We start from the raw sequence: 26,964 nt of genomic DNA, 5'->3' as shown, positions 1-26,964 counted from the left end.
TGCACAGCGCTCGAGTAACTCCGGGCACACCATCTTCGTAATTGCTGAGCGCGTGAACGTGTAATCAACGTGTAATCCATGTTATGTGAAGCAAGATAATCAATGACAGCACTATGTCTACCAGAGAGCGGGAATACTTAGCAGGGAAGCAACGGAACCGGTCCTTTCATCAGCACATAGATTTTACTACGACACGCACCATAATCCAAGAGTCCAACACCGCAAATGGCACCATCCCCTCACCGTCGAACATTGCGGAGCACGCACTCGCCTATTTATCCACAACCTCGTCCTCCGCGTCACTCGCCATCGTCCGGCGGGAGAACTCCGCGACCCGACTGATACTGCTCCGCTTCCCGTGCCCGGTGTATGTGCGCGACCCCGGGCGCGACAGGCTGCTGCCAGAACCTCCGTTTGCGGGCGACGCCGGTCGCGCACCGATCGATTGCCTGTTGAGATTGCTCACCATGCTGCTCACCGCACCCCCGCCGCCCGGAGCACGCGGTCCGCGCGTCAGGCGTCCTCCACGCACGGGGCGGTCCTGCGACAACGTAGGCGACGTGGACGGCTTCGTCGGCGATGGGCTGCGTGAGCCTAGAGAGGACGTCCGCGGGGACACCGGGCGGCTCGTGCTGCCGCTGCCGCCTGAGCGCAACACTGCAGGGATCGCTGTGGGCGTCCTCGTGCTTTGTTCAGGCTCCACTGGCGGGTCTACGAAGGACGGCTGCGGTACGGGGGGCGTAACGAACTCTCGCGGTGGCTCCACGAACGAAGGCATCGGCGGCTCGGGGGACGCTGGTTCCGGTGCGGGCTCCTTGAAAGTCGGTCGTGGAGGCGCATCATCGGTCTCCGGAGGTGGCTCCCTGAACATCGGGTGAGGAGGGATGACAGGTGTCTTTGGAATGGGGGCTTGCAGAGGGGGCGGCGGGGGTATACTTGCGAAATCGACGCGTTCCTCCTTCGCATCATGCGCAGGAGGCGCTGGCGGGAGCTCGTCAAAGGAGTCCGGTCCCGCGCTTAACATAACGGCAGGCGCATCATGCTCGGTCTTCTGCGGCAGCGGGCTTTCGGCAACCTGAGGGAGGATAGGGATGTTAGCTGCAGGCACTGCAGGAGGCGACCCGGCGTTCTTCAACCCCGTGCGCTGTGCGAGTTGCTGAGCATGGAGCTCCTTCAGGTCGGCACCAGCAGAGATCCGACTACGGCTCAAGCGCATGTCGACGGGTCGAGTACGCCGCCGCACTGGTACCTTGCGCTCAGACTCGCGTTTTTTCTTTAGGATGGTGGGAGGCAAGATCTCAGCGTACTTATTGAGTAGGTCTATGAAGAGAACTGGAGGCGAATCGTAAGGCAACAAACGAGAGCGTTCTGTGAAAGGTCACTCACGCGTAGGATGACGATCCTGGATGGAGAATTCATTCTCCTGCCTGGGCCTAAGTACCGCTGAACAAATGTCAGTCAATACAAGAACTGCATATCACGAATCGCATCACCCACTTCTTCCCATAGTCAAGGCAAGTTTTGTGACATAGACCTCCCTCGCGTCTTCGCCGTTCGCCTCAGCCGTAGAGTCGATCAAACTATGCCGCAGTCAGCTATCTTTCTCCGAAGGCTGAAATCGATATATGCTCACTCTTTGAGGTGTTTGATAATGGTATCGAGCACCAAGAGGTGAATCTTGGGCAGCTTCTGCAACGCAATCTGCACATCCAGAATGTGCTGCTCATTGGAAGGCGACTCATCGGCCTTGTATGATCCAACTGACATGATCAAGTTTAATGTATGCGTCGAGGTATATATTCTAGTTAACTCACCCGTTGGATAGAGCTTGCGGAATTCATCCCATCCTTCGAACATTCCAAGTGGAGGATCGAGCTCCAGCGCCCACAATTTGACGGCACTAGCCAGCACAGGGGCATCGTACTTGCCCAGTACATCGTTCGGGAGCGGTTGTTCGGGTGGGACAGCGTTCAGCGTTTCCCGGAGATGGTGCACCCCAGGGAGAGGGACGTCATAGATCCAGGTCTTCCTTTTCTCTGCACAGGCAAGCCATTAGTACGTACTACTACGCAGCATGCCTACCATCATCGCCAACGACTCACCGATATCGCTTGACAACTTGGGATACGCTTCGTTCAACGCGGCAAGCAGGAGGGTGAGCACGGGCGGAACTTCGTCCCTCTTCTCCTCGCCGGCCGTCGGAGACGCGTGCCAGTAGCCGCTGTCGGCCCACCGTCGCAGATCGAGACCGAACACCACGTCCGACTCGTCGTGTGCCACGGATTCGTACACTTGCGGTGTGGGACGGAACGGTCCAGTACGGTGCTGCTCGATGAGCGCCTTGATGTCGGCCTCAGGCTGGTAGGCGGCGATAAGCGTGTCTGACCGCTCGAGGGAGGGTTCATAGGCTTTGGCGAACAACGCAACCGCGTCGTGATACTGCCGAAGAACTACGTTCGTGTTCGTGAGCGCATATTCAGGTATAGCACTCGATTTCTTACCCGTCTTAACGGCACGAAGGCGGTCGAGCTCCCACCTCTGCAACGTCTTCAGCGTGTCCTCGATCCTCTCTTCGAGGGCAAGTCTCTGTCTGTCCAGCTTGCGTATCGCGATGCGGTACTCCCGATCAGCGACCTCGGCGTCACGGCGCAACTTGACGTGGGAAGGCTCATTACCATTCTGATTCGTGTTCAACGCTCTGGATACGAGTGATGCAAAGGACGCAGTCGTGCGCTTCGCCTCTTCTGCTAAGGGAGAGAGCGCCTTCTGTGGGGACGACAGTGCCTGCTCCGGCTTCGCCGGGACAGCGACGCTGCCAAGATCGAACGCCTTCGAGATGGTCAGAACTCTACCACAGGAGAAGAGCACGAGCCACGCAGACACACCTTCGACCTGAACTGATAAATCGCGTCGGGCGCGTTCTCGAAGTCGTTGCCGAGCTCGCCGAGCCTGCGCAGGAGCTTGTACTTCTCCGTGAGTTCCCGTGCTGCAAAAGCGGCGCGGTCGAGATCGCCCCCGAAGCTCTCCACGTTCTCCTTCAGCCACGTCGCGAACTCCTCGCCAGAGAAACATTCTTGGTATTCGCCGAGGAGCGGGAAGCGCACCGCGCGCAGCGGCAGCTCCTCCTTCGCGCGCTTCAGCAGCGCAGACACGTCTGCGGGAGGCACAGAGATCCCCGCGAGGATCATCGGGGGCGCTGGCGCCGGCGGCACCGGATCGGTGACGAGCTTCGGCAGCGGCGGGGAGAGGGGCGGCGGAGACGCGATTGACGGGGGAGATACCGCGCCCTCGATGGCACGGCCCTTGCCTTTGTCGACTCTCGGCGTGCTCTTCTCTTTCTCCTCAGTGTCGGCGTCAAACTGTACCTCGGGTTGTGCATCATCGGTATGAGGAGCGGTCGTGGTGCCCAGGCGGAACTCCTTGAAACGTGCTGAGATGCGCTCGGTCACCGTGGGTTGGCGCTGTGGCATGCGGCGCGGGCGGACGTCTTTAGGCACTAGACTAGGGGATATTGTGTACTTGTCACCAGGTGGCTGGGTGACTGGAGCGAATCGGACACTAGAACAGACGTTAGAAATGCAGGGGGTTGCTCGAATGACATCAACTTACTCGTCTTCAGCTTCGTCTGCGCGACGAGTCTTCGTATGATAGTCGTCTTTGAGTTTACCAACCTGCACGCCGATGTGAGAATGGCTCCGAACTTAACCGTCAAAGCAACGCACATCGCCTTGAGCGAACTCGTACGCAAGCATCCAGTGCTCTAGGACGTTGCCCTTGCTCGCACGGAGCCTCTCCTACGACCAAGTCAGCGGCCGTCGGTAAATGCCAGTCCAAGAATTCCCACCTTGTAACCAGTTGCCCATTTTTCGAAGGGCTCCGCGACTGACGTCCGCAGCTCTTTAGCTAGAAGCTCGTGCGCCTTACCTTGCGCAACGGACTCTTCCTGGAGCCCGCGGAACGCTAAATGGAGAGACACGCCATCCTCTTGCGCGAAAGCCGAGCCTGGGGTGGATCTCTCAGTAGGTACGATCGGCAGAAAGCGCAGTTGTGGCCTACCTTTCGAAACGGGATTCGCCAAGGCGGTCGCGAGCCCGCTCTCTGCGATGGCCCGAGCCTGCAGGCGCCCAGCGTTCAGTACACGTAGCAACGTGCCCGCGCGCACACATACCTTGATAAATGCCACTATCTCTGCATTCTCTGCGACGCCCTGCGTTGCGAGAGGTCAGTACGCTGGGCAGCAGCGGTAGAGAAAACGAGACGCACATTCTCAAGCTGGGTATAGAGCACCTCGAGCCCTGTCCTGTAGTCCTGCGACCAGAAGGAGTTTTGAAACGTGAGTGGGAGAGACAAGACGGCCATGCTGTGAAAGTCTGTGGCTGCGCTTCCGTTGACTGGGCTGGGGGTGGAAGTAGAAGACGTGGAAGTAGAAGTGAGAAGCTAAACGGAGCGAAGCAGACGAGGGTCGTGCTGTGCAAGGCGTTGTAGTGGCATGCACTAGACTGGAGAAGTGGCAACGTGCAAGCAGGGCTGGGTCACTGCCCCGTCCTCGGTCTTAAACTCGGAGTTCCCGGTAATACACCAACGCCAACACCAACACCAACCTGATGGATCTCAAACAGGGCGAGCGCCGGCGCCGTTTCCTTTCCCCTTACAGCCCGCGCGCGACGAAATGCTCACCCGGCCCGCCGCGAACTCATCGCAGCACTTGATGCGTAGGCGCGCAGTCAATGTCGAGCGCATCCTCGTCAAACACCGCGCCGACGGCGACACGCAACGAGGTGGAAAGCAATCACGACAAGCAATTATCACGACTTTGCATTACTATATATCCTCTAGATCCTCCTCGTCCCCTTGCGCGCGCCGTCCAGGGGCCCGCAGCCCACTCCGCCCCGAACTGCCGTAGAGCACCTCGGAGTCGCCCATGGCGCCTGGCACGTACGCGCTCTCGGGTCCCTGCACCTCAAGGACACTACCTGTGCCCTCGGGGAACGTCGATGTCGGCAGCTGCACTAAATGTGGTGGCTGCCGTGTGAGGTAGAGTCGGAGCAACGAATCCTCAGCCGCCTGCGACGCGCCGCTGTCAAGATACCCTTCATGGGAGGCCGCGAAGGAACACTCACTCGGAACTCTGCCATTTTCAAGGAGCTGCCAAACCCTTCTCCGAGCTTGCCCGCTCCTGAATAGATGCCCACTACGAATACTGGCGATTTCGAGAAACGACCTGTCTCTTTCAATAATCTAACAGCAGGACGACGCAGAATACACGTCAGGACGGGGTGTGCGCGCTCGACACGGGGGTGTGCACGTACCTTGAGACGGGCCGTTCTCGCCCAAACTTGGCAACGGTCTCCAGCAGTGCTTGTTTAGGATCGCGGAATTTTATCATGCTACGCAGGTCCACTTCACGACTGAGAAAGAACTTGTGTGCGAATTTCCGGGCCGAGAGCAGCGAGCGGTTCTGGTACACCAGTGCGGTCAGTGCACGCGGGATCGAAGAAAGGGCGTCCGGATGCAGGACGCCGGGTCGTAGCGGTGTATTCGACTGGTAGCGGCGGCATTACCTGAGAAACAGCGAGGACGCGAATAGACAGACACATACTGTTCTGTGCCATCGCAGGAGGGGTGTAGCACCCATCTCTTTTGCGATGCCTGCGCAGGTCGTGGGACCAACGTAAGCACTTACCGCGGCCTTGAGAACACGCGTCGGAAGGTGCGGATAGGACGCGTTCACGTATTCTGTCGCGAAGAGACCGAGCAGCGAGTTCCCGAGGGTTTCCAGGTTGGCATTCGTGGCAGGTAGAGGGTCTTTCGGATGATGTCGCTTGAAGAGTGGTACGAACGAGGAGTGAGTGCACGCCTGCTGGATGGTGTCTGTGGAGGTGAGGACCTTTCCGAGACCTATGCGGTGTGCGAATGCGGTGAGGGCGGTGGGTGGGGCGGGCTGGAGGGTTGCCCATGCCTGAGTGTCGAAAAAGTGTAGTTTTGAGGAGCCAGAGACGACGGCCTCGGACGGGGGGAAGGCTTTGAGGTGTGCGGTAGAGACCGAGGCTAGTTTGGCGGCCGTGCTCGCCAGACGTTTTTGTGCATAGCCCATGCTCGTCGTCCGCCAGCACCGTGACCCGCTCACTTGAAGACGTCGCTCGACTTCGAAAATACACACCAACTCGATATGGAAACTCCCTCCAGGACCCGCGACACCCTTGCGCGTCTCCCTGCACGCGGCGTGACGCGACGCGCTCGAATTCGCGCACATCGCCTTTCGTGCTCCCATCTCTCGCTTGCGACAAAACACACTTACTGTATCCCGCCATGTCGCCCGCTCGACGGTGTCTCCCCGGAGACCCTCTCTTCCGTCATACGTGCAGCTGCACACGACAATCGACGCTTATCTCGCCGTGATACGGCCCCGATATCGTCGGTTCTCGAATTCTTGTCCTCACGCTGTGCATAAATACAGACTGCAAAGGTCGCCCAACCCCCTTCACTATCCGCCATGTCCTCCAGCAACAGCGAGAAGGGCGCGCTCCTTCCGTGGTCTGCGCCGCACCCAGCCCACCGTCAACGCCGCTATCGCGGACGGCGCGCCGGCTGGATCCTCCTTGCTGCCCTCGTCTCGGCGTGCCTTTGCACCCTCGCCCGCGTGAACGTCCTCTCTGTGTCTAACCCGTTCGGCTACGCCGCCGCGGAGGCAGAGCTCTCCGCGCTCTGCCCCCAGGTCGCCCCGCTCATCCCCGTCAAAAACAGAGAGGTGTGGGAGAGCCTCGGCGAGACAATCAAGACGCCGGACTTCCTCACGCGCGCCGTGGACTGGCTCGGCGGGGCGGTCAGGGTTGCGTGAGTATCCTGCTATGTTCTGAGTGCACACGCGACACTCAGAGAAGTCCGCAGGACCCCGAGCTTCGACGAGATGCTGGACGTCGGCGTGGATCCCCGCTGGGAGGTCTTTGGGCCCTTCCATGACTATCTCCTTGGGGCGTTCCCGAAGGTGTAAGTTACACAACTTCCGACCCCAAGGACGAAATAGTAATCATCTTTCCTAGTCACGCATCGCTGGAGTTCACGAAGGTGAACACCTACGGCTTAGTATACGTCTGGACGGGGTCGGACGCATCTCTGAAGCCGCTGCTTCTGACCGCACATCAAGGTATTCGTATCACGTCGCGTTCAGTGCGGTTCAATCCTCATGTCAGGATGCAGATGTCGTCCCCGTAAATCCAGACACGTACGATAAATGGGTGCACCCACCTTTCTCGGGTTATTTCGACGGTGCGCATGGGTCATGTAATGCAGCAGGTGCATGGATGACGCTTTCGGCTGTCAGGCACGCGCATTTGGGGTCGCGGCAGTCGGGACGACAAGAGCGGCCTGATTGGCAGCCTGTAAGCCGACCTCTCACAGGAGTAATCGACTCCAGGACTCAACCATCCGTAGGTCTGCTGTTGAGGCCTTGTTAGAGCGTGGTTTTAAGCCTACCCGATCTGTCGTCCTCGCATTCGGGTTTGACGAGGAAACCAGTGGACTTCACGTGCGTTCTGTACGTAAAAATCCTCACTCTCACAAAACTCATCTGCCTTCCGCAGGGTGCTTACGCTATCGGCCAATACCTTCTTTCGACCTATGGTGAGAATGCATTCGCAATGCTAGTCGATGAAGGCGGTGCGTAGCTACTCCATATCCACGCGGTCCAATTTATCTCATCCCGCTCCAGGAAAATTTGGCGAGGAGCACGGCGGAGTATTCGCCCGTCCTTCGATTGCCGAGAAGGGCTACATTGATATTCGGCTCACCGTCACTTCACCCGGCGGACACTCGAGCATTCCTCCTGCACACACGGTACGCAATATCCGCGCGACCCCACCCAATCACTCACCGAGCAACTGTAGACGATCGGCATCCTTGCCGCGCTGCTCGTTGAGTACGAGGAGCACCCGATCGAGGCGCATCTGAAGCGCGATACGCCGGTGTACTGGCATGCGCAGTGCCTCGCCGCGCACGCGCCGGAGCTATCTCCTTCCCTGCGCAGACACCTTGCCAGGTCGGTAAAATCGGACAAGGCGCTGCGCAAGGCCCAGGAGGAGCTTTTCGAGGACCACACGTTCGAGGCGCTCGTGGGCACGACTCAAGCGATCGACCTGATCGACGGGGGCGTCAAGACGAACGCACTCCCCGAGAACGCGGTAGCGGTCATTAACCACCGCATCGCCACCGACAGGTGCGCTGGGACTCTCTTATTCTTGCTCCCCTTCCCCCATCGACGTGCATGTTGTACCGGTACTGATGTCAGCGCTGTCGTAGCTCCGTCGGGGCGGTGAAGGAGCGTGCGACGGCGCTCTTCAAGTCTGTCGCGGCGGGCTTCAATCTCTCCTACACTGCGTTCGGCTCGCGCATCACTGACGTGGACGCGCGCGCGTACGGCACGCTCACACTTACCGACGCGTTCGGCACCGCGCTCGAGCCCGCGCCTCTGACGCCGACCGGGCCGGATGCAGCGCCGTTCCTGCTGCTCTCTGGCTCGATCAAGGCGACGTACAACGACCACCGCGCGCTGCTCGGGGACGGCATCACTGTCATGCCCAGTCTGGTGTCGGGCAACACGGGTGGGTCGGAGCCGTCTTGGTCTCGATCAGAACCGCGAGATTGACGTACGGCTGGCAGATACGCGGTACTACTGGCCGTTGACGCAGCATATCTTCCGGTACAGCCACACCAACGGGGGCAATGGCACCGGGCTGGAGGGCGTGCATACGATCAATGAAGGTGAGCATTGAACGCGTCACTATTAGATATGGGATGGCTTGGCTTGAGCGATGCGCCAGCGATTCCGATCGTGGACTTTCTGGAGATCATCCGGTGGTTCACGACGCTCATCCTCAACGCGGACGAGTCCACCACCCTCTAAGTAGGTAGGGAGCAGGCGCGCGGTGCGGACACATGACGCGCGGGTCGTGCGCATTGGTGAAAAGTGGAGCGCATGACTGACCGGCCGGGGGCACGAATTCGGGTAGTGCGGGCGATATAGCGAGTCGGGAGATTAGAATCTGTGCATATGATGTATGTACTTTTAGTTTGAGTGAAGAATGAAAGTGTGAGTCTAGACGGATTGGCGGTATGCTAGCACTAGCTGATCAGGGCGACCATGCTGGAAGAGTGAAGTTCTTGCAGGACGCTGCCGCGCAAGGACTTGGACTTTCACGTCGAGATACAAGCAATCTGATGTGTTGTTCAATGATCAGACATCGCGGGCAGAAGTGGGACAGCTATCTGACAGAAGAGGTCGAAAACGACTTGGCGTGGTGTTGGCTCCCGGCACGAGTATGCACTGGCAGGTAAATGAAAAATAGTGCAAAAAATGTACCAGGAGCTGCATAATTCAGGTGAGATCATTCGGGTGAGCTGCAGCAAATCTGACACGAGTGGCACCGCCAGGACAGTGTCGAAGACATGAAACTCGAGAGAGCTGTATGCTCAGCCACCGCTCAGCTGTCACTTGGCGGGGATCATCTGTGTGACAGAAGGAGTCACAGGAGCGTGACAGGGCTAGGATAGACGATTGGAATATACTGGCGCTGTGGGACGTGGTTGCAGTCTTCCTGGTAAGCAGCTGCAGCGACCGCGGCCTCTGACACGGCCCTGGAGACCTCGACGTCCTTCTCACACACCATGTCTGCTGCCAGCGACCACTACCGTCTCTATCAGGCCGCAACCTCTCCCGCTGACCATGCTCCAGAGTCTGCTCTTGCCTACATGGCTTCCGGCGACGATGCCAATCTCCATCCTGACCGCAACGCCTCTTCTCCCCGTCTTCCACCCTCTCCCAATCCCGGAGCAGCAGCAAGCGGCTCACACCCTCCAGAGCGTCCTCCACCTCCTACCAGGGCCTCTACCGTCAGCTCCTCTCACAACTACGATCAGCGCAGGCAAAGGCCCGATGACCATCCCCACGCCCGCAGCGAGGATCTGAACCATACCACTTCCCGCGCCTCCAACGACCCCGGCGTACCCGATCTCTCCTCCCAGACCTCCTCTCGATCCCAGACCTTTCTCTCCGCCAGTCGGCCCACCACCCCCGCCGGCTCTGCCAACAACCAGGCATCCTCTTCCGACCTCTCTGAGTTCCCAAAAGCTCGCCCAGGGAGCGTGCACTCGGAATCGTCCCAAGGCTCTGAGTCATCAACCCCAGGAGGGAGCGTGCCGGGCGGAACTTCCACTACACATACGAGTACCAGCATTGCCTCCACGTAAGTCTCCGTTTGGTCCCGTGGGCTCCAGTGTCGCTCTTCCGGATCCTGGCTCTGCCGTCTGACATTACTATGCTATTAGACCATGTAGTGCCTGCGGCAAGGCCATGCAAGGCGCGTTTGTGCGTGCTCTGGGAACAGTCTATCACCTCCAGTGTTTCAAGTGTATGGTGCGTCGGAGGGGCGCATTTCCCCTCGGTCTCTTGCTGACGGCGAGCAGGATTGCGGCACCGTTGTTGCGTCCAAGTTCTTCCCTATAGACGGGCCAGATGGCAGGCAGCATCCGTTATGCGAACGGGACTACTTCCGAAGGCTGAACCTCATCTGCGCGAAGTGCGGGATGGCGTTGCGAGGGAGTTACATTACAGCGTGCAGTGAGTCTTTTGCAAAGTCGTATATCACTGTCCTTTACGACCGCTATCCTCAGATAAAAAGTTCCACGTGGAACATTTTACTTGCTCTGTCTGTCCGACCCTGTTTGGCCCACAAGACTCCTACTATGAGCACGAGGGCGACGTGTATTGTCACTACCACTATTCGACGCGGTTCGCCACCAAATGTGCAGGATGCAACAGTGCCATCCTCAAGCAGTTTGTGGAAATTAACCGGAACATGCGCGACGAATGCTGGCACCCAGAGTGCTACATGATCAACAAGGCGATCTATCTACGTCTACTATCGTGCCATTACGTATGCTGACGATGGCCCCTTCATTGCAGTTCTGGAATGTCAAGGTTGTGTCAAGAAGACCTATACCTGCATACACAGAGGAAGGCGACGGTAATTCTACCGAGCCTCTGTATGCCGAAGAGGAGCGGCGGGAGACCGCCACGACTCTTAAGGATAAACAGGTCAGGATGGAGCAGCAGGTCTACCGTATCTGGACGTGAGCGCTCCGCATCCTTGTGCGCATTACGTCTTTCGCTTATGGCTTCTCCAGGGTGCTGTCGGCCTTTGAAGAGTCAAGTGCGGCGTGTATCTCAGATATGTTACGGCAGGTCAGCAACGGCCAATATTCTGAGGCTATCAGGATGGCCGAGAAGTTCATCCTACACGTCGAAGTGCTCTTTGCCACGATTGACGACTTGGAGTGGCATTTTGCTCGACTAAAGCTTAAGGGTGCGCTCCGTTCCTCACTTTGTGCCGTCGAATTATCTCATGACCCCGGATCTTCGTCCCAGGCATGTCACATGTGCGCGAAGCGAGAATGCTCTGTCGGAAGACAGTTGACCTTTTTACCCTGCTCTCGCACACTCAAGAGACGGGCACGCGGAGGATGGGTATGACCCAGGAGCTGCTCGCTCTCGTCACCGGGCTGGCGCACTACCTTAAGATCCTCATCCGCATCGCCCTCACGGGCGCGCTGAAGCTGGAGCGCGAACAGGACGTGCGCGAGGCGATAACGTCCTTCCTCGATAAGTTGCACATGCTCGCGATCCAGGCCGGGAACCCGAGCGCGAAGCGCATGATGAAGCGCGCGAATGGCGAGTTCATGGGCCCCAGTGAGTCTGGCGGTAACGCGGGCACTCAGGGCGTCACGTACGGCTTTAAGAGCCTCGCGCCAGAGAACGCGGGCGAGTCACCCTTCGCGAACGGGCCTCGCGACCCTGCGCTCGCCAAGGTATCCGTTGTCAACCCCCCGTCGGATCTCTGCGTCAAGTGCAACCTCACCGTCGAGGAGGACTGCGTACGCCTAGGGACGTACCAGCGGTGGCATTCACACTGCGTCCAATGCGGGACGTGCGGGAAGGCGGCTGCAGCGCCAGTGCCCAAGGAGCCGCCCCCACCGAAGAGCCCCGATGACAAAGATAAGGAGAAAGACACACCGAAGCTGTCCACGGCACGGCGGCCACCCGCCAACGTGAGCATGTTTGTGTATGAGGTCGACACGATGAAGGACACGACGTCGTTTGGCACCGTCCCGACTGTTATTTTTTGTACTGATCACGGCCACGGCGGCTGTCGGAGCGGATTCCAGACCGTCTCGCGGTTGGAGCAGTATGCATTTTTGCTGAACGTCGCGCTGCGACGGCTGTATGCGCTGCTGAAGAAGCGGGGTGTGGTGCAGCTCACTCCAGGTTAGTGTCTTTTCATCTGGAGCGATGTCTATCTAACCTATTCACGACAGCTCCACAAGGGCAAACACCAAGGGACCACGAGGAAGACCTGTACCGCAACTCAGGCGAAATTAACCGCTTGAAGTCCGTTCACCTAGATCGGAAGCTATCTGCCACCGCTCGAGTGCCAAAGCGATCGACGATCGTCGAGAGCCCGACGGGGAAAGTCGCGCAGCCGACCGATGTGATGCACTCGCAGCGCTCGCAGGACGTCCGCACCGCGCAGCAGATGCAACCGAAGCACCTCAAGTCCTTCCAACCGCCGACGCGCCCGCCGCACCCGGGCTCGCTGGGCCTAATCGACACGAACCAGCAGGGACAGGTCATCCGCCCTGCGTTCGCGCGGAACAACACGGAGGTGATGATCGTCGACGACTCCGCGCCGACGTCGCCCGCGGGTGGCGTCGACGAGGGGACCGTCGCGGGCGTCGAGGACGGCATCACGCTCGCGGACATCCCGCAGATCGTCGAGGCCGCGCAGGCGCGCGAGCAGCATCGGTCGCTCCCCCGCGAGAGCTTGATACCGTTCATCGCGGAGCTCAACCCCGTGGAGCTTGCGATCGTGAAGCACTGTGCGGTGCTGGTTCTCATGCGCTCGCCATTGCGGGAGCAGATGGATCTTGACGAGATATTGGAGCTTGTGGAGATAAAGAAGTCGTCTTTCTGGAACAAGCTATTCAAGCAGGGCAGTGACAAGAAGAACGTGAAGAAAAAAGGTGCGTGCACATCCGTTGAATGGATCGGGAGCGGTCCCTGAACATCGGGCGATAGGCGTCTTCGGTGTGCCGTTGGAACTGCTTGTTGAGAGAGAAGGGGCAGATTCGTTGCTTGGAGCATCTCGAGTAGCGATGAAAATTCCCAGTTTCGTCGACGACGTAGTGTCGGCAATGCGGCAGATGGGTAAGTAGTCAATCTATCGGATCTGTGCTGCATCTTACAGTTTTCGATCGAAAGATATGTCTGTCGAGGGTATTTTTCGGCGGAATGGCAATATCAGGCGCCTGAAGGAGCTCACTGAGGCAATTGACCGAGATCCGTCGTCGGTGGACCTCACACAAGATAATCCCGTACAGCTAGCAGCGTTGTTGAAGAAATTCTTCCGCGAACTGCCAGATCCTTTGATGACGTACAAGCTGCATCGTCTCTTCATTGCGTCACAAGGTGTGTTATCACCATGAATATGGATCCATGGCTAGTTGTTGATATGATTTTGTAGGTTTTCCTAACGAGGCTGACCGGACACGCCTGCTTCACATGGTCTCTCTCATCCTGCCGAAGGCACACAGAGATACGATGGAGGTCCTGTTCGTGTTTTTGAAATGGGTCGCGTCTTTCGCGCATATGGATGCCGAGACCGGGAGCAAGATGGACCTATCCAACCTGGCAACGGTCATTTGTCCCAGCATCCTGTACTCTCGTGGGCGGGACGCGGTGCGGGACGAGAGTTTTGGAGCCATCCGCGTCGTCACCGCACTGCTGGAGAACCAGGACGAATTTTACTGTGTACCACAAGAGTTCCTCCCTATCTTGCATGACCAGGATTACTTCGCGAATAGCATGGATCTCCCGAGCAAAGAGTTCCTGAAGAAGTGTGACACCTATATGCGCCTCAAGGCCAATGGGCGTACACCAGGATTGACCTCGCCTGTGTCGGGCTCGGCGCCTTTCCCTCCCAACACACCACGATCGGAGGACATGCGTTCGTTCCCCCCAAGGTTGGTGCTTGGCCTGCCACCCGTTACTTCGTACTGAGATTCTACAGAGCACAGTCAAATCACCAATACGTCGACCGACCGATCCTGGGAAGCCCGTCCCCCTCTGAAAACTTGATCCGCAACGGACAAGGACAGCCAACGCGGCAGCAGACCCTTCCCCCTCTTCAACACTCATCCTTCTCCCACTCAGCCCCTGGCGGGACGTCCTCATCATCCTCTTTGCAAGCCGCTATCCACGCGCCTCAGCCGCGGGCTCCCGAAGTGCAGCCGTCGACCAGCGAATGGGTTCCCCCGGAGCGTCAACCATTTATCGGGCAGGTCCCCAGTCGGCCGTCGTCACGGCCCAACTCGTTCGTCCTCCCGCGGAGTAGCGTTGAGGGCGCGCCTCCATTCTCGAACGGTCATCAGCGAATATAACGTTCATGCTCTGGTTCTCACTGTTGGTCTACTCCCGCTTGCTTCTGGCATGCACTCACCCTGTTGCATTTCTGATTCACTATCTGTACTTCACCATACGCCTTACGCCTCTCTCATTTAAGCTATGACACGGACGCACCATCTATACCCTTCTAAGCCGTTAGGGCGGATAGCATTTGCATGAAGTCAATCTTAACGTTGCTTGAATGTAAGCGCTACGCAGCTAACTTGTTCACAATGCCCATGTACAGGAGAACGGACAGCCGGAATGTACAAGGGCCAATAGATGGCGAAGGTTCTTTGCGCAAGTCGTACAACACGCATCCAATGATAAGTCGCGAATGTGATGTGATCGATATGGAATCTGAACATAACGTGCATGTCGCGCAGTACTTTCAAGGCTAGAACACATGAGGGGAAAGCAAACATAGTCAACATGACCCGAGCATTTACTTGAGAGGGATGCTATAGGCATGTCATTGATCAGCTCGACACTTGTTGAAAACATGAAAATGACATACAATCGAGACGCTGGATGGCGATGACAGTCAATCAATATTGCTACAGTTCAACTAAAACTGAATAAACTCACAATGCGTTGCACCAATACCAGGGCGACCGTGCTTGACGGGCCGGTATGAGCACGAGAACTCGGCAAGGTAGTGTCCAGTCATCTCGGGCCTAATCTCAACCGAGTTGAACACCTAACCAGCCCAGTCATCGCACAAACAACACACACAGAGTGTCAGGGAGAACAATGTGCATAAGCGGACATACGCACCTTGCCATTGTAGATGCCGACGACACTGCCGATCATTTCGGGGACGACAATCATGTTGCGGAGGTGCGTCTTCACGACGGCGGGCTTCTCATTCGGGAGCGCCTCCTTCTTCGCCTTGCGCAGCTTCTTGATCAGACCCATGGGCTTGCGCTTGAGACCGCGCTGGAACCGTCTGCGAGCGCGGGCATGGACGAGCTGCTTGCGTGTTAGAATCCAAACCGAGCTGAGAGAAATACAGCCAGACACACCTCAACAAACTAGACAGTGGAAGCAATCAGATGTGAAATGAGGCGATGTGGATCGGACTCACCTCTTCGTTGCTCAGGTCCAGGAGCTTGTCAAGCTCAACTCCTCGGTAGGAGAAGGTGCGGAAGGTCCGCTTCTTCTTGAGGTCGGCGGCGACTTGTGGGTCAGTAACGGAGGAGTCAGCCTGAGAATAACAAAACATATGTGTTTAGCACCCCATGTCCTCCAGCGATAGGCAGGCGCAGCGAAACGTACCATCTTGCGGTGTTGTCAACGAGTCTTGCGGCGAGGCGAGGTCGGCGCTATGCGTCGGAGTACCAAATGTCCTGTAGAAGCGTGGGAAGTCAACTGTACAGTTTTCAGCCACCCGCCACAGCACGAAATATCTGCGCGTCGCGGAAACACGTCCCTACTCGTCTTCGGATAGAATCCACAGGTCCTCCCATTGCGGATTAAACGTGAGTGCTGCGTTGCGTTTGAGTGCTTTGTGTTGCTCACAAACAAACAGTGATTTGTGGCTACCGTACCCCCGACTAAAATCTCAAGGTACGTATTTCTGCAAATCTTCAACTAAGTACGAAATTGTGACTCTGCATGCGTCGTAGATGCGCCATATCGCTGCCTACCTCCTCCTCCAGATTGGCGGAAACGCCTCCCCCTCTGCCTCCGACGTGAAGAAAGTCCTCTCCGCTGTCGGTATCGAGGCGGATGACGACCGCCTAGATAAGCTCGTCTCTGAGCTCGAGGGCAAGGACGTCAACCAGGTAAGCGTTCCACATCTGGCGGCACCGGGATGCTAACGAATGTTATCTGCGCTTTGCAGTTGATCGCCGAAGGTTCTGCGAAGCTCTCTTCCGTAAGTCTACACTCGCAGATGTCGTTTAATGCACCAGCTGACTTGGGGATGCACAGGTTCCCTCCGGCGGTGCCGTTGCTGCGTCTGGTGGTGCCGCTGGCGGTGCGCCGGCTGGTGCCGCCGCTGCCCCCGCGGAAGAGGAGAAGAAGGAAGAAGAGAAGGTTGGTGGTTGCGACCTCGCATTTATTCGTGTTGATGCTCATAGATCTATCGGCGTTGCAGGAGGAATCCGACGACGACATGGGTTTCGGCCTCTTCGACTGAGATGCTCTCGTGCTATGTTCAAACCATATCTTATTGCCCGCTGTAGCTTCGTGTACAAGGTAGTAGTAATGAAATATGATCACACGACTTGCACACAACAATGACCACTATTAGTGGCCCTCTAATGGAACTCCTTCAGAGTTCGCCCTCCCATTCTTCCCCCTTTTGATGTGACCTCTCGGACTTTTCTATGCTTGTTCTCACAATTCTTTGAGGTTAGTTGAGAGCAAACAATTGTCGAGACAGTAATGCAATTGCAGTTGCAGCTCCTCCAAGTAGGTAGCTGGTTTGCCATTCTTGGCGGCTCTCCTGTAATCCTGGCAGAGGGTTATCACATCTCATATGGTTGAGCTTTGTGAGTTACATATATAAACTGCTGGTGAACAACTAGCAGAAGTTGTTCATGCCAGTGCTGCCTTTTGGTGTGGTGGTTAGCACACAGTGGTCTCCACCATTCCACTCAGCAATATTTTTCGTTTCCCAAATTCCCAGAATTCTGTACTGGAGAAATTGGTAGAGCATTCAGTGACTGCAGAAAGCACTACTGAAATTTTCCGGAGAGATTTTGTCAAAGGGATTGTCTGCCAAAGCTGAACCAGCTTTGCAATCTGGTCTGATGAGCCTCATCAATGGAACCTCTCATTTCATTCATGCGGCCTGTGGTCATTCTCAAGATTCACAGTCATGTTCAGTGAGTGGTTATTAATGACAATTTATTCACAATTTTAGGAGGAAGTGACACAATTAATGCAATTGTATTACTGTACTGATTGCATTTCAGGGCCACTGATGGTAGCAGTTAGAACAAAGAAGTCTGCAGTGTGGATCACCACTCCTTTTGTCAAAAGTTGCTAAAATGGTGCAGTAGATATCGATGTTCCCGGCGGGCAGACCGCCCGCGGTACGGATGCCGGCTTGGCCCGAAGTAATTCATCATCAAGTACTTAGATCGCAGTAAGATTGAAAATCGCCTAGAATCCGATCCAGGCCGGTGGGGGTTTTGTCGCTCGAAGGAAAAAATGGTTCTGCAGTGCTAGTTGGTGGACAGGGTGAAAGAGCAGTGAATACATCGAATCGTTGCCTTCAAGCCGCAGATCGTCGGAGGAGCTGGAGAAGGTTAAGAGGATAAAGTGATCGGCGGTGAAAACAGGCACGGACTCCGCGGGATACGATGACGAGCTTAGGCCTCAGGTGATAAGCCGTCGGTATCGTCGTTCCCGAGGCGGGAGTTTGCAAAGGACGCTGTGGCTTACAGACAGGTTGGCGCAGAGGTTGTTGGGAGGCTTGAAGAAGGGCATCTCACCTCGTGCAACCCTCGTGCATTTAATTGGTGAGCGACCCGGCGAGTTGTCAAAGCGCGAGCGTAAAATTCAACAGCGGTCCGCGCTTGCATTGGCAGACCAATACATGCATATGGCCTGGCGTAACAACTGCTGCCAATCTGCCATGGGTCGTCCGGATGGCCACAGCAGATGGCATGTTTGTGCCTTGATTGCAATGATCCATGTTCTGAACCAGACGGTCCCAGCTGTACATAGCTTAGCTGTAGCCTGCTGTCAAGGATATTAGTACCGGTGGAAAATACCTTGCGGAAATGGAAAGTCGGGAGGAACCGGTTATGACCGGTGAAGTTGGTGCGGGCGGAAGCAGAGATGATGCGGGCCAGGCCGCCCGCGGGGATCGTGATTTGCTCATCTTGTCAGGGGCCGCCGGCTTTCTCCCGCCGGGCTGCATCCACTCGGTGCCGCGCAGGCGCTTGTCCTTTGCATCTATGTATATGTTCCTCCGTCACACTTGCAACTCTGCCTCGCCAGTTCTCCACATTACGCTCGTATGTCCGACATCGGTCTCACAATATTCCAGTGAGTCTGTCGACGCTGTTCCGATACCTTCCTCGACATCTTCTCCGCAGTGCGCATTCGACGGACCGGCTACGCTGTTCAGGCGTAGCGTGAGATACAGATGACCATTATTTGACTACTTGTAACGGCCCGGCAGATTGGTTGGACCACAACCAAGATCCCACCTCCAGCCAGACGCCTCAGGATCTCCTTTACTCTGGTACCATCACGTCTCTCTTCCTGCCTCGTCTCACAAATCTCTTCTCCGTGCCATTTCGTCCCTCTCAAAGAGCTCTTTGCTGTGCTTTAGATTCTAACTGCTTCAACATCGTTGCATACCATTGCACACACTCATGGAATCGTCTCACACTAATTCGAACCATCTCCCTGTGATACAGGTTGATCCAGGTAGTCATTCACCTGAGAGACAGCCAGACTCTTCTCGTACGACCAAGTCCTCTTTAGACGATTTACACAGCCCTCACGCGCAGCATTCTGTCTCGTTCGTGAAAGGCACCAAGCGGAAGCGTCTCAGCAAGGTAAGCCTTTAGTTCTGTCCGCGAAAACAGCTGTTGATGCGATTAATCAACAGGCGTGTGATGCATGCCATAAGAGCAAACGACGTTGCGATGGCACAGGTCTGTCTCCTCTCGTGCCGTGCCTAGTTCTTGTCTAATCCTTCTCACCGCTCTAGCTCCGTGCAGTAACTGGTATGTGGCGCAATTGTATTGAAACCACACAATTTGAATCCCCTCCAGCTACTTTGCTTCGAAACGATGCACGTATACCGATTCTTCTGGGCGTCCAGTACCAGCACCCCGTAATATGAACTCAGACCGCGCCCGTGGACCTGCTGCGGTAGTGGGCCTTTTTGTCTCCCGTGCTTCTTGCGCTGACCTGTGTTCCTTCCTGCTAGGGATTTCCCACGCAGGATTACGCTCCAGATGGTGACTCATCTATATCACACACTGGCGATCCTCAGGGTGAGCGTGAGCCTGCACGAAGACGTACGCGCATAGACGCCCCGGATACTGCTCCCGTACCTGCGATCACTTCGTCCTCTTCACAGGGTTCAGCGCTTGACGCCCCGAGCTCACCACCATCGAAATTACTAGACCCTGCGACGACCTATGAGCTCGTAAATCGTCAGTGTTCGATTACCCGCAGTTTACATACACCCGCTTACTCAACAAGCCGCCGTAGTATTCTTTGCCCACTGCAATCCTCACCGCTTGATTATCCACAAGCCATCGTTCTCAGCTTCGCTAAGCCACAACCGCCTCCCAGAGTATCTCGTCCTCGCAGTCTGCGCGACCGCGGCACCGCTGTCGAAAACGTTTTGCGCGCAGTCGTCCCCGAATCCAGGGCGCCTCGCGGGTGTACCATTTTTCCGCGAGGCAGTGGCAATTATGTTCGACAGTGCTGGTCGTTTGCTAAGTGCTCCATGCCTCGCCACCGCCCAGGCATTGTGCTTGCTGGAGATGCACGAGGTAGCGGCAAGCCACTCGTGGACGAAGACTTACCGATATTTTGGTAGGTGAGCGTCAGTTGCCGCTCGCAACGAGTCTCACCATGCACGTGTTGTACGCGCCTTTTCCACCGCTCTTGATCGGTAGACTTGGCTTTACAGCTCCTCGAAGAGAGCTTGTCCGTGCACAAGCCGGACGAACCGATAAATTCTGCTTTGTCGCAATCCGCCTCATCCGACTCCCTCAACGTATATATCGAGCGTGAATGCACGCGCCGCTGCTTCTGGATGATCCAATGCATGGACTGGGTCAGCGGGATCTACATTTACAGGCCAATGCGCCCGCGGAACGTCGAGCTCATGCACTACGTCCGTCTCCCCATCGACGAGACGAACTTTGAGCTCACCGTGCACTCGAACTCGGCGAGTAATTATCACATCTACTGCTTTGTATTTTGGGGAGTGGACTGAGATTCGCCTTCCGTCAGCGACTGAGTACTTGCACGTTCCCGCACCGTGCACGCGGTATGCATCAGAGTTCGGGCACCTGTGCCGTATTTTGTCTATATATCAGAGCTTGCAGTCGCGGTTAGGTATGTTCGGAGTCGTAGTTGCGTGCTTGCCGATGCTGTTTATTTTTACTCATTTATTCTGAATAGCCACTACCGAGGAGGGGCCTGCACGAATCGCTGTTGTCTCGGAATCTCGTCGGGCACTCGATGTAAACATTCCCACTCTGGATCCCCCGCTAGAATATTTCTGATAAATGGTTTAAGATATGGTTGTCGACTCTCCCCGGACACCTGCGCTTCTCTGAAGAAACGCTGGAGAACCAGTTGAGCATGTTCGAGACGGGCTCAAATACAGGAGCGTGGTGCTTCTGCTTCATGCACGCGCTGCATCCGTGCTGCTTCTTGGCCCTGTTAGAGGTCAGTCAATCGTCGGATTGCGCTACGTCTTCGTTAGTCTGATATGCGAGCGCCTCCTCTGCTAGGGCGAGGGCAGACTAGGGGAACCGATTCCTTGGGTGCGTACTCAGTTGAACATGATCGTGAACGCCACTGCGCACCGTATCAGAAACACCATCCTCCGTACGTCTCCCGCGATCCCACGGCATTTTGATCGGCATCATTCTGACATGTGATCTCCCAGTGGCTTGTGTGCTCTGGGTGAATTTTCGTTGTTTATTTCGCGCTTTGTATATTTGCTTACATCGCTGTGTTCGTTCTTATGTTTGTTCAGTCGTACAGCAGGTATCACCCCGATGACCCGCAGCTGCACGTCTGGGACCGTGAGTTCGAGAAGGTATGGAGCTTCCGCGTCATGGTGGTCGCGGACCAGTGGCGCCAGGCGCAAGCACTTGAGCGGGCGAAAGGCGAGCAGGCGGCCGCAGCCGAAGCGGCGTCAGATACAGCGGCGCCAGAGAGGTCGGCGAGGGAGCTAGATTTGCAGGTGCAATACCAGGCCGATTTGGCGGAGCACGCAAGGGTGCGCCGCGAGGCCGCGCAGGCACAGAATTTGCCATCCCTGAAGGCGAGTGGTCTCTTAGATTCGTGGAAGCCCCCGTCAGAGGCGTTCGCAAATGCACTGTCGATCACTACGCAGGCGCGAGAGGACGGCGAGCGGAGGACGTCCATGTCATCGCAAGCGGCGAGGGGCCCTCCGCCAGCGGGATTGAATTGGCTTAATAACGAAGCGTAAGAATTTTGGGATTGTGTTGCTGCTAGTCTGTTAGCTACCGTTACCGCGATGGATACTTCGTCTACCAGTCATGCCGAAGTATCCTCGCGGATCGTTGAATTTACGTGAAGAAGTTCCTATGGGGTATATATGTCATGCAATTATTACATCGTAGTACGAACCGTGCTGCAGAATCTAGTCCATGCGATGTGATGTACGATCATGGCTGCCCGATCTTCTTCAGGTTGCGATGAAGCTCGGGCTTGACCAGAACAACCCGGTCAAGCAGCTTCTGGACGACCTCGTTCCGGTTCTTGTTGTAGGACGCTGTGATCTCTTTCAGTTTGATGTCGGTCTCCTTATCCACGGCGGCCTGCGCGCTCTGGGTGTTGCCGGCGTGCTAGGGGAACGTGCAAGTTAGCCGAGCATACGTCTGAGATGCAGGCTGTGGACACACGGAAGCCTCGAACGCCTTGAACTGGGCCTCCTTCAATGTCTTGTATTCTTCGATTTCCTTAGTGGCCTGCGCGCGTGCGTCCTTAAGCTTCTGGACGCGGTCTGTGCCGAGAGAAGAGATGAGCACCCGGCGGAGAGTATGCGGCGCGGTGCTCGTACTGACATTCGCGGGCTTGCTGGACAACCTTGGCGGCCTCTTTTTCGGCCTCGAGGAGGGTCTGAATACTCTGTGACTGAGATGCGGCCTGCGATGTCAGCGTGGTTAGCAGAACGTCGGGCGTGGAGAGAGAGAGATGGCGGACCATTGGCAGAGAGCACAAGTGAGGTTGAAACTCCGCCAGTGTTGGGCGTGATCATAGTTCGGAGGCGCCCGTTGCCACTACACGCTCGAGCAATATACAGGCTGATACAGCAGTCGGGCTTGTTAACGTGCTGCAGCCAGAAAAATGGCCAGTGCGCCTTTAGATCCTCTCCAGGCCCTTTCTGCTGCCCTTGCCGCTCCCGCGGACTCAAAGGAGCAGGCGGAACTTCTTGCAGCGTTACGTGAATCCCTTGAAGCTCATCAAGGTCCCATCCCCATCCTCTGCACGACCCTCATCAAGACCGTCTTCGGCGCGGCAGACTCTCTACTCAAACGCTGGGTGCTCGACCTCCTCCACTTTGCCATATGCCGCTCGTCTTTATCCGTCGAAGTCCGCTCGCAGTGTGCGTTCATCTCTCACGTACACCTGTGCTTGCTAACTCTGCGTCTGATATCGCAGTGGCCTCGCAGTCCCTAGAGACGCTCACTGCACTGCTCAATGATGCGAATACCAACACGGTCAAGGTCGTCGTGCAGTGCTTTGCAACGGTGTATGCGCTGCTCTTCCGCGCGATGTACGTGGACTTGCTCCTGCTGCGGGGATTCTACTCACACGCTGCATGTAGGTGCGCGAATCGCAACATGCGCCAACAATGGGACGTCCTCACCCAGGCGAAGGCCAGGATATTGGAACTTGTATGGGCCCCACACGTGAACAGTGGTGTCAAGTTTGCTGCCGTCAAGTTCATGCAGAAAGTCATCCTCGTGCAGACGCGCGGCATCAGCGATCCCAGGGTAGCTATCTACCGCACTTAGCTCCCGTATATTTGGCGTGACTCATCATTGTCTGCGTTATCGTTTGGTGTCTGTCTAGCTCCAAAACAAGAACGACCCGAATTTGTCCATGTGCCCGACAGACCACCCTTTCATATCCGTTCCCATCTTGGAGGCGGAGGCCCTGAAACTATTAGAAAGCGTGATCACAGTTTTGTACACTAGCAAGTAAGTGCCATGCTCGAGCGCTCGTACAGCAGCGCTAAACTCCATCCCCGTTCCAGCGACCCGGACATGCTATCTGCCATCCTAAACAGCTGGGCGTCCCTGACGAAATTGCGGCCAGCACTGGTAGAACTGGTGGTCTCCACACTGGCGCAATGGACCCCTGCCAAGCTCGAAGGGCTTCCACCAGCCAGTGTGAAGAGTGTGGAGAAGGGTATTCGGATTCTGCTTATGCATATCTCACGGTATGGTTCTAATTCGACGTAATAGCTTGTAGCTCATTCTTTGTAGGGGTCCCCAAGGCGCGGCATTCTCTACCCAAATCCACGCCGCTCTCTCGACACAAGCCACCCGCATGGAGCAGGCGGTGCGCAAGGCAACAGAAGAGGAAGAAGCAGCAGCAGCAGAGGCAGAAGCTGCCGCCGCCGCCGCCGAAGCGTCGCGGAAGCGCGGTGCCTCTGGCACACCTGTGCCCGACGCCCCCGATTGGAAACGGCCCAAAATTGAACACGAAGCGTCCAGTTCTTCCTCGGCACAGCTTGCGAACTTCGACTTCACGACGCTTCAGGCCGGGCTTGTCACCGACCTCATCATCGCGAACTTGCAAGCGTTCACTGAGGCCACGCTCATGGGACTTGTGCAGGCGTACCGCCACAGCCGGGGTACCGCTGGGAATGCTAATGGTACTAGTGCTGCGTCAACTTCGACACTAGCGTCGGTTCCTGCCTCTGTGCATGTGCACAGTACGCCCACAGGCCCTCGTTCGGCCACACCTGCTACGATGTTTGCACTCGAAGTGCAGCCCCCCACGGGACCGCGGGAATCTGCTATCCCTCCGGAAGCGCCTTCTACGGCTGCCGTGAAGGAGGAACCGGTTGACCCCCTCAAGATGGACATCGACGAGGAAGAAATCGAGTACGAGCCCGATAGGCTCAACCTGGAGGTAAGCGAGTCATTGTCAATCGCACCGCATACCCGCTGACACGTGGTCTGTAGCTCTCGGGCGGACAAGAAGGGGCGGCGGACGAGGAGGCAGCAATGGACCAAGCCATGGACATTGTCCCGGACCTGGAGCTCACGGGCTTCAAGCTGCCCCCACCGAAAGAGGTCTCGCACGAGGACCGCAGTGCGCTCGTGCGGAATTCACTCGCGCGAATATGGAATGGCGCGAAGGATTTGGAGCCCGCGGAGCCCTTGCGCGACGATGCCGCAGGATCGTCTGGGTCCGATATGTGGATGCTCCTCCTCGTCCGGTTGATTACGCGGCCCACTGACCCGTCTGCCGGGGAGGAGCGTGAGGGCTCTGCGGAGAAACAGGAGAATGCCATGGACGTTGTACCGTCCTCGGGTTTTTACTCGCGTCAAGACAGGTTAAGGCAAACATTATGCGACTATATTATGGCCGATTTTTCTGGAAGGTGCGGCTTGCTGTTTCAAGTCAACTTGATATAACTTCATATTTGTCTCTACGACTAGACTACGACTGGCAACAACGTGGATGAACGAGGAATGGTACAACGATCGGATACAAACATCCAGGGATCATAATTGGGTAAATTTCGTTCCTTTCGTGTCTCGTGCTGTACCTCTCATGAATAGCACTCACGGCAGCCACCAAATTATGAGATATGGCTCAACCAAATAGTTGCGGTATACCAGACACACGTGGACGGCAAGGACAGGGCCTTTTCACGATTTTTGATCGACCTCCCATCCGTACCACAGGATGTGCTGAACCTGCTGAGAGAATCGTGCGTCGAGGCCGAACGGTGAGACTGAACAATTTTGATCTAGAGTCGCTGCTTATCTGCCATATTTTCTTCGCAGACGGCAAGTGGGTTTTGCGGCACTGCGCGAATTTGTATCGCAAAGACCCTCTCTCCGGGCGGAGGCAATGAACATGCTCCTCGAGTTAACGACCCACCCAGGTATTTCGTTCACACTGATCTTTCTGACGCCTCTGACATATACTGCCTCATATAGACAAGGTGACCCGAGGCGCGGCGATCAACACCGTGAAGCGTTGGATACCGGACGTGCAGCCCATGGACGGTATGACCCGCGACTTCGCACTGCAGCTGCTCCGTCGCCTGCAGTCGCGTCCGTCCGCAGAGAAGGCGGCTGACGTGCAAACGAATGGCGACCACGACGAGAACATGGAGGACGGGCAGCTGCCGCCGGAAGACATCATTCAGACACCGTATCTCCCGGAACAGCTGGAGCTCCCAGCGAGCAACGCGCAGATTCTCCAGCACGTGGAGCTTCTCTTCGCGCTTTCCACAAAGGTGCCCGAATTCCTAGATGAGTGAGCTATTCATAGCCGCCGTGTCTCCGCCCCCCTGGACTGATCGCCTCTTTTCAGGGTATTCGCGGCCTATGGCGGTATGGAACAGACGGTCCAGGAGACCATCCAGCACTTAATTACACCGTTGATCCGCGCGTTGGGTCCAACTCATGGGAGGCTTCTTACGCTCCTGCGGACCTTCCCTCCTGGGGCTGAGTCTCTTGCTCTTCGTGTCCTGAATATTTTCACCGAACATGGCCGACCGAGTTCGCAGCTAGTGTCTCTAGTGAAATCTCTTGTCAACGAGCGCGATCTGGACGCGCGATTCCTCATCCCGATTATCGCGGAAATGGACAAGGTGCGTCGCTTCAGAAACGGAGGGCTGTGCGTTCCGTGAACTTGACTCGTGTAGGCGGATATTCGGCGGTACCTTCCACAGATCGTATCCATCCTCAACGGACAGCCGGAGCCCAAGAACCTGGTCCGTTCGGTGTTCAGCTCGGTTGTGACAACCCCTCCGCAGACATTCGGCAGCGTCACGTCAAATTTGCCGCGGGTACGACATAGCGAGCTGCTCACACCGGGAGAACTGATGGTTTTGTTACACGAGTCTGAGAAAGAGATCGGGCTCAAGAGCGCGATCGAAGGTAGGGCCTCCGAGGTTTACGGATCTCTAACGTGCTAACGATATGCGATTTAGCCATATCTATCTGTTTCTCGATGACTGATATTTTCCGATCTGAAGTCATCGCAGCTGTGCTGAATCAACTCGTTGATGAGCCAGTGCTGCCAACCTTGTTCCTTAGGACTGTGAGTATCATTCGCGGAAGTACGGGGCTTGTGAGGCTGACTCAGGCTTCCAGGTCATCCAGGCTGTCACAACATACAGGTCGCTCGTGGGCTCTGTATCGACCACCTTGCTGACCCGGCTGATTACCAAAAAAATCTGGACTAACCCCCCCCTTTGGGAGGGCTTTATCCGGTGCGCGAAACTGCTCGCACCCGCTAGCTTCGGCGCGCTTCTGCAACTGCCGAAAGATCAGCTTCGGGAACTCGTAGAGAAGCAGCCCAGCCTTAAAGCGGGTCTGCGCGACTATGTCATGAAAAAACCAGGGAACAAGGCACGTGTCGCTGGCTTCTTGGATATCTTCGGGGAGGACGACGGGGCTGGTAGCACAGATACGACACCAACACCAGACTTCGCGATGGCGGTAGCGCCGACAGTATCATGACATTAGCAGCGTGTCATCTCTATGTGCGGTATGTATAGTGTACCATCTTTTTAGTTTGTAGCATTGATA

General features: G+C 56.4%; 9 protein-coding genes across 9 annotated transcripts; 5 read left to right on the top strand and 4 right to left on the bottom strand.

The window, feature by feature from the left end:
* Positions 1 to 271: 271 nt before the first annotated feature.
* Positions 272 to 4,359, bottom strand: SCP_0904610 (predicted protein; the record flags this gene model as incomplete). The annotated part of the gene is made up of 14 exons (XM_027761694.1): positions 272 to 1,332; positions 1,387 to 1,443; positions 1,498 to 1,580; positions 1,634 to 1,760; positions 1,815 to 2,036; positions 2,103 to 2,450; positions 2,502 to 2,829; positions 2,886 to 3,558; positions 3,610 to 3,671; positions 3,723 to 3,794; positions 3,845 to 4,002; positions 4,057 to 4,114; positions 4,169 to 4,207; positions 4,264 to 4,359. The coding sequence occupies 14 exons, from the start codon at positions 4,357 to 4,359 to the stop codon at positions 272 to 274; spliced, it is 3,384 nt and encodes a 1,127-aa protein (XP_027617495.1).
* Positions 4,360 to 4,821: 462 nt separating this feature from the next.
* SCP_0904600 (54S ribosomal protein L3, mitochondrial) lies at positions 4,822 to 6,094 on the bottom strand (the record flags this gene model as incomplete). Its single annotated transcript, XM_027761693.1, has 4 exons — positions 4,822 to 5,064; positions 5,121 to 5,238; positions 5,310 to 5,542; positions 5,600 to 6,094. 4 exons carry the CDS (start codon positions 6,092 to 6,094, stop codon positions 4,822 to 4,824), a joined length of 1,089 nt encoding a protein of 362 aa, XP_027617494.1.
* A 399-nt stretch (positions 6,095 to 6,493) lies between these two features.
* On the top strand, positions 6,494 to 8,899 carry SCP_0904590 (Carboxypeptidase S; the record flags this gene model as incomplete). The annotated part of the gene is made up of 12 exons (XM_027761692.1): positions 6,494 to 6,834; positions 6,889 to 6,987; positions 7,041 to 7,144; positions 7,198 to 7,266; positions 7,322 to 7,379; positions 7,432 to 7,525; positions 7,581 to 7,656; positions 7,709 to 7,833; positions 7,884 to 8,212; positions 8,296 to 8,597; positions 8,656 to 8,757; positions 8,817 to 8,899. The coding sequence occupies 12 exons, from the start codon at positions 6,494 to 6,496 to the stop codon at positions 8,897 to 8,899; spliced, it is 1,782 nt and encodes a 593-aa protein (XP_027617493.1).
* A 761-nt stretch (positions 8,900 to 9,660) lies between these two features.
* On the top strand, positions 9,661 to 14,487 carry SCP_0904580 (Rho-type GTPase-activating protein; the record flags this gene model as incomplete). Its single annotated transcript, XM_027761691.1, has 12 exons — positions 9,661 to 10,238; positions 10,321 to 10,408; positions 10,459 to 10,612; positions 10,666 to 10,828; positions 10,876 to 11,124; positions 11,179 to 11,357; positions 11,420 to 12,316; positions 12,367 to 13,071; positions 13,127 to 13,255; positions 13,310 to 13,516; positions 13,572 to 14,070; positions 14,118 to 14,487. 12 exons carry the CDS (start codon positions 9,661 to 9,663, stop codon positions 14,485 to 14,487), a joined length of 4,218 nt encoding a protein of 1,405 aa, XP_027617492.1.
* A 449-nt stretch (positions 14,488 to 14,936) lies between these two features.
* On the bottom strand, positions 14,937 to 15,772 carry SCP_0904570 (40S ribosomal protein; the record flags this gene model as incomplete). The annotated part of the gene is made up of 7 exons (XM_027761690.1): positions 14,937 to 14,952; positions 15,009 to 15,018; positions 15,080 to 15,191; positions 15,269 to 15,463; positions 15,517 to 15,525; positions 15,579 to 15,698; positions 15,770 to 15,772. 7 exons carry the CDS (start codon positions 15,770 to 15,772, stop codon positions 14,937 to 14,939), a joined length of 465 nt encoding a protein of 154 aa, XP_027617491.1.
* A 347-nt stretch (positions 15,773 to 16,119) lies between these two features.
* Positions 16,120 to 16,634, top strand: SCP_0904560 (60S acidic ribosomal protein; the record flags this gene model as incomplete). Its single annotated transcript, XM_027761689.1, has 4 exons — positions 16,120 to 16,278; positions 16,338 to 16,370; positions 16,427 to 16,531; positions 16,593 to 16,634. The coding sequence occupies 4 exons, from the start codon at positions 16,120 to 16,122 to the stop codon at positions 16,632 to 16,634; spliced, it is 339 nt and encodes a 112-aa protein (XP_027617490.1).
* Positions 16,635 to 18,828: 2,194 nt separating this feature from the next.
* SCP_0904550 (hypothetical protein) lies at positions 18,829 to 21,644 on the top strand (the record flags this gene model as incomplete). Its single annotated transcript, XM_027761688.1, has 14 exons — positions 18,829 to 18,919; positions 18,989 to 19,014; positions 19,068 to 19,113; positions 19,170 to 19,185; positions 19,234 to 19,333; positions 19,392 to 19,620; positions 19,679 to 20,008; positions 20,092 to 20,370; positions 20,432 to 20,536; positions 20,603 to 20,664; positions 20,720 to 20,872; positions 20,938 to 21,034; positions 21,096 to 21,112; positions 21,186 to 21,644. The coding sequence occupies 14 exons, from the start codon at positions 18,829 to 18,831 to the stop codon at positions 21,642 to 21,644; spliced, it is 2,010 nt and encodes a 669-aa protein (XP_027617489.1).
* Positions 21,645 to 21,843: 199 nt separating this feature from the next.
* SCP_0904540 (V-type proton ATPase subunit G) lies at positions 21,844 to 22,384 on the bottom strand (the record flags this gene model as incomplete). The annotated part of the gene is made up of 4 exons (XM_027761687.1): positions 21,844 to 22,023; positions 22,081 to 22,181; positions 22,243 to 22,324; positions 22,382 to 22,384. 4 exons carry the CDS (start codon positions 22,382 to 22,384, stop codon positions 21,844 to 21,846), a joined length of 366 nt encoding a protein of 121 aa, XP_027617488.1.
* Positions 22,385 to 22,525: 141 nt separating this feature from the next.
* SCP_0904530 (hypothetical protein) lies at positions 22,526 to 26,895 on the top strand (the record flags this gene model as incomplete). The annotated part of the gene is made up of 15 exons (XM_027761686.1): positions 22,526 to 22,784; positions 22,841 to 22,955; positions 23,007 to 23,175; positions 23,255 to 23,382; positions 23,439 to 23,624; positions 23,671 to 24,322; positions 24,376 to 24,797; positions 24,856 to 24,931; positions 24,991 to 25,148; positions 25,207 to 25,307; positions 25,363 to 25,684; positions 25,742 to 26,021; positions 26,076 to 26,310; positions 26,364 to 26,473; positions 26,527 to 26,895. 15 exons carry the CDS (start codon positions 22,526 to 22,528, stop codon positions 26,893 to 26,895), a joined length of 3,582 nt encoding a protein of 1,193 aa, XP_027617487.1.
* Between the last annotated feature and the right edge of the window lie 69 nt (positions 26,896 to 26,964).

The sequence above is a fragment of the Sparassis crispa genome (assembly GCF_003851025.1).
Source record: "Sparassis crispa DNA, contig_000008F, whole genome shotgun sequence".
NCBI lineage: Eukaryota > Fungi > Basidiomycota > Agaricomycetes > Polyporales > Sparassidaceae > Sparassis > Sparassis crispa.
The sequence above is the reverse complement of the archived record's forward strand: the minus strand, read 5'-3'. Positions and strand labels throughout refer to the sequence as shown.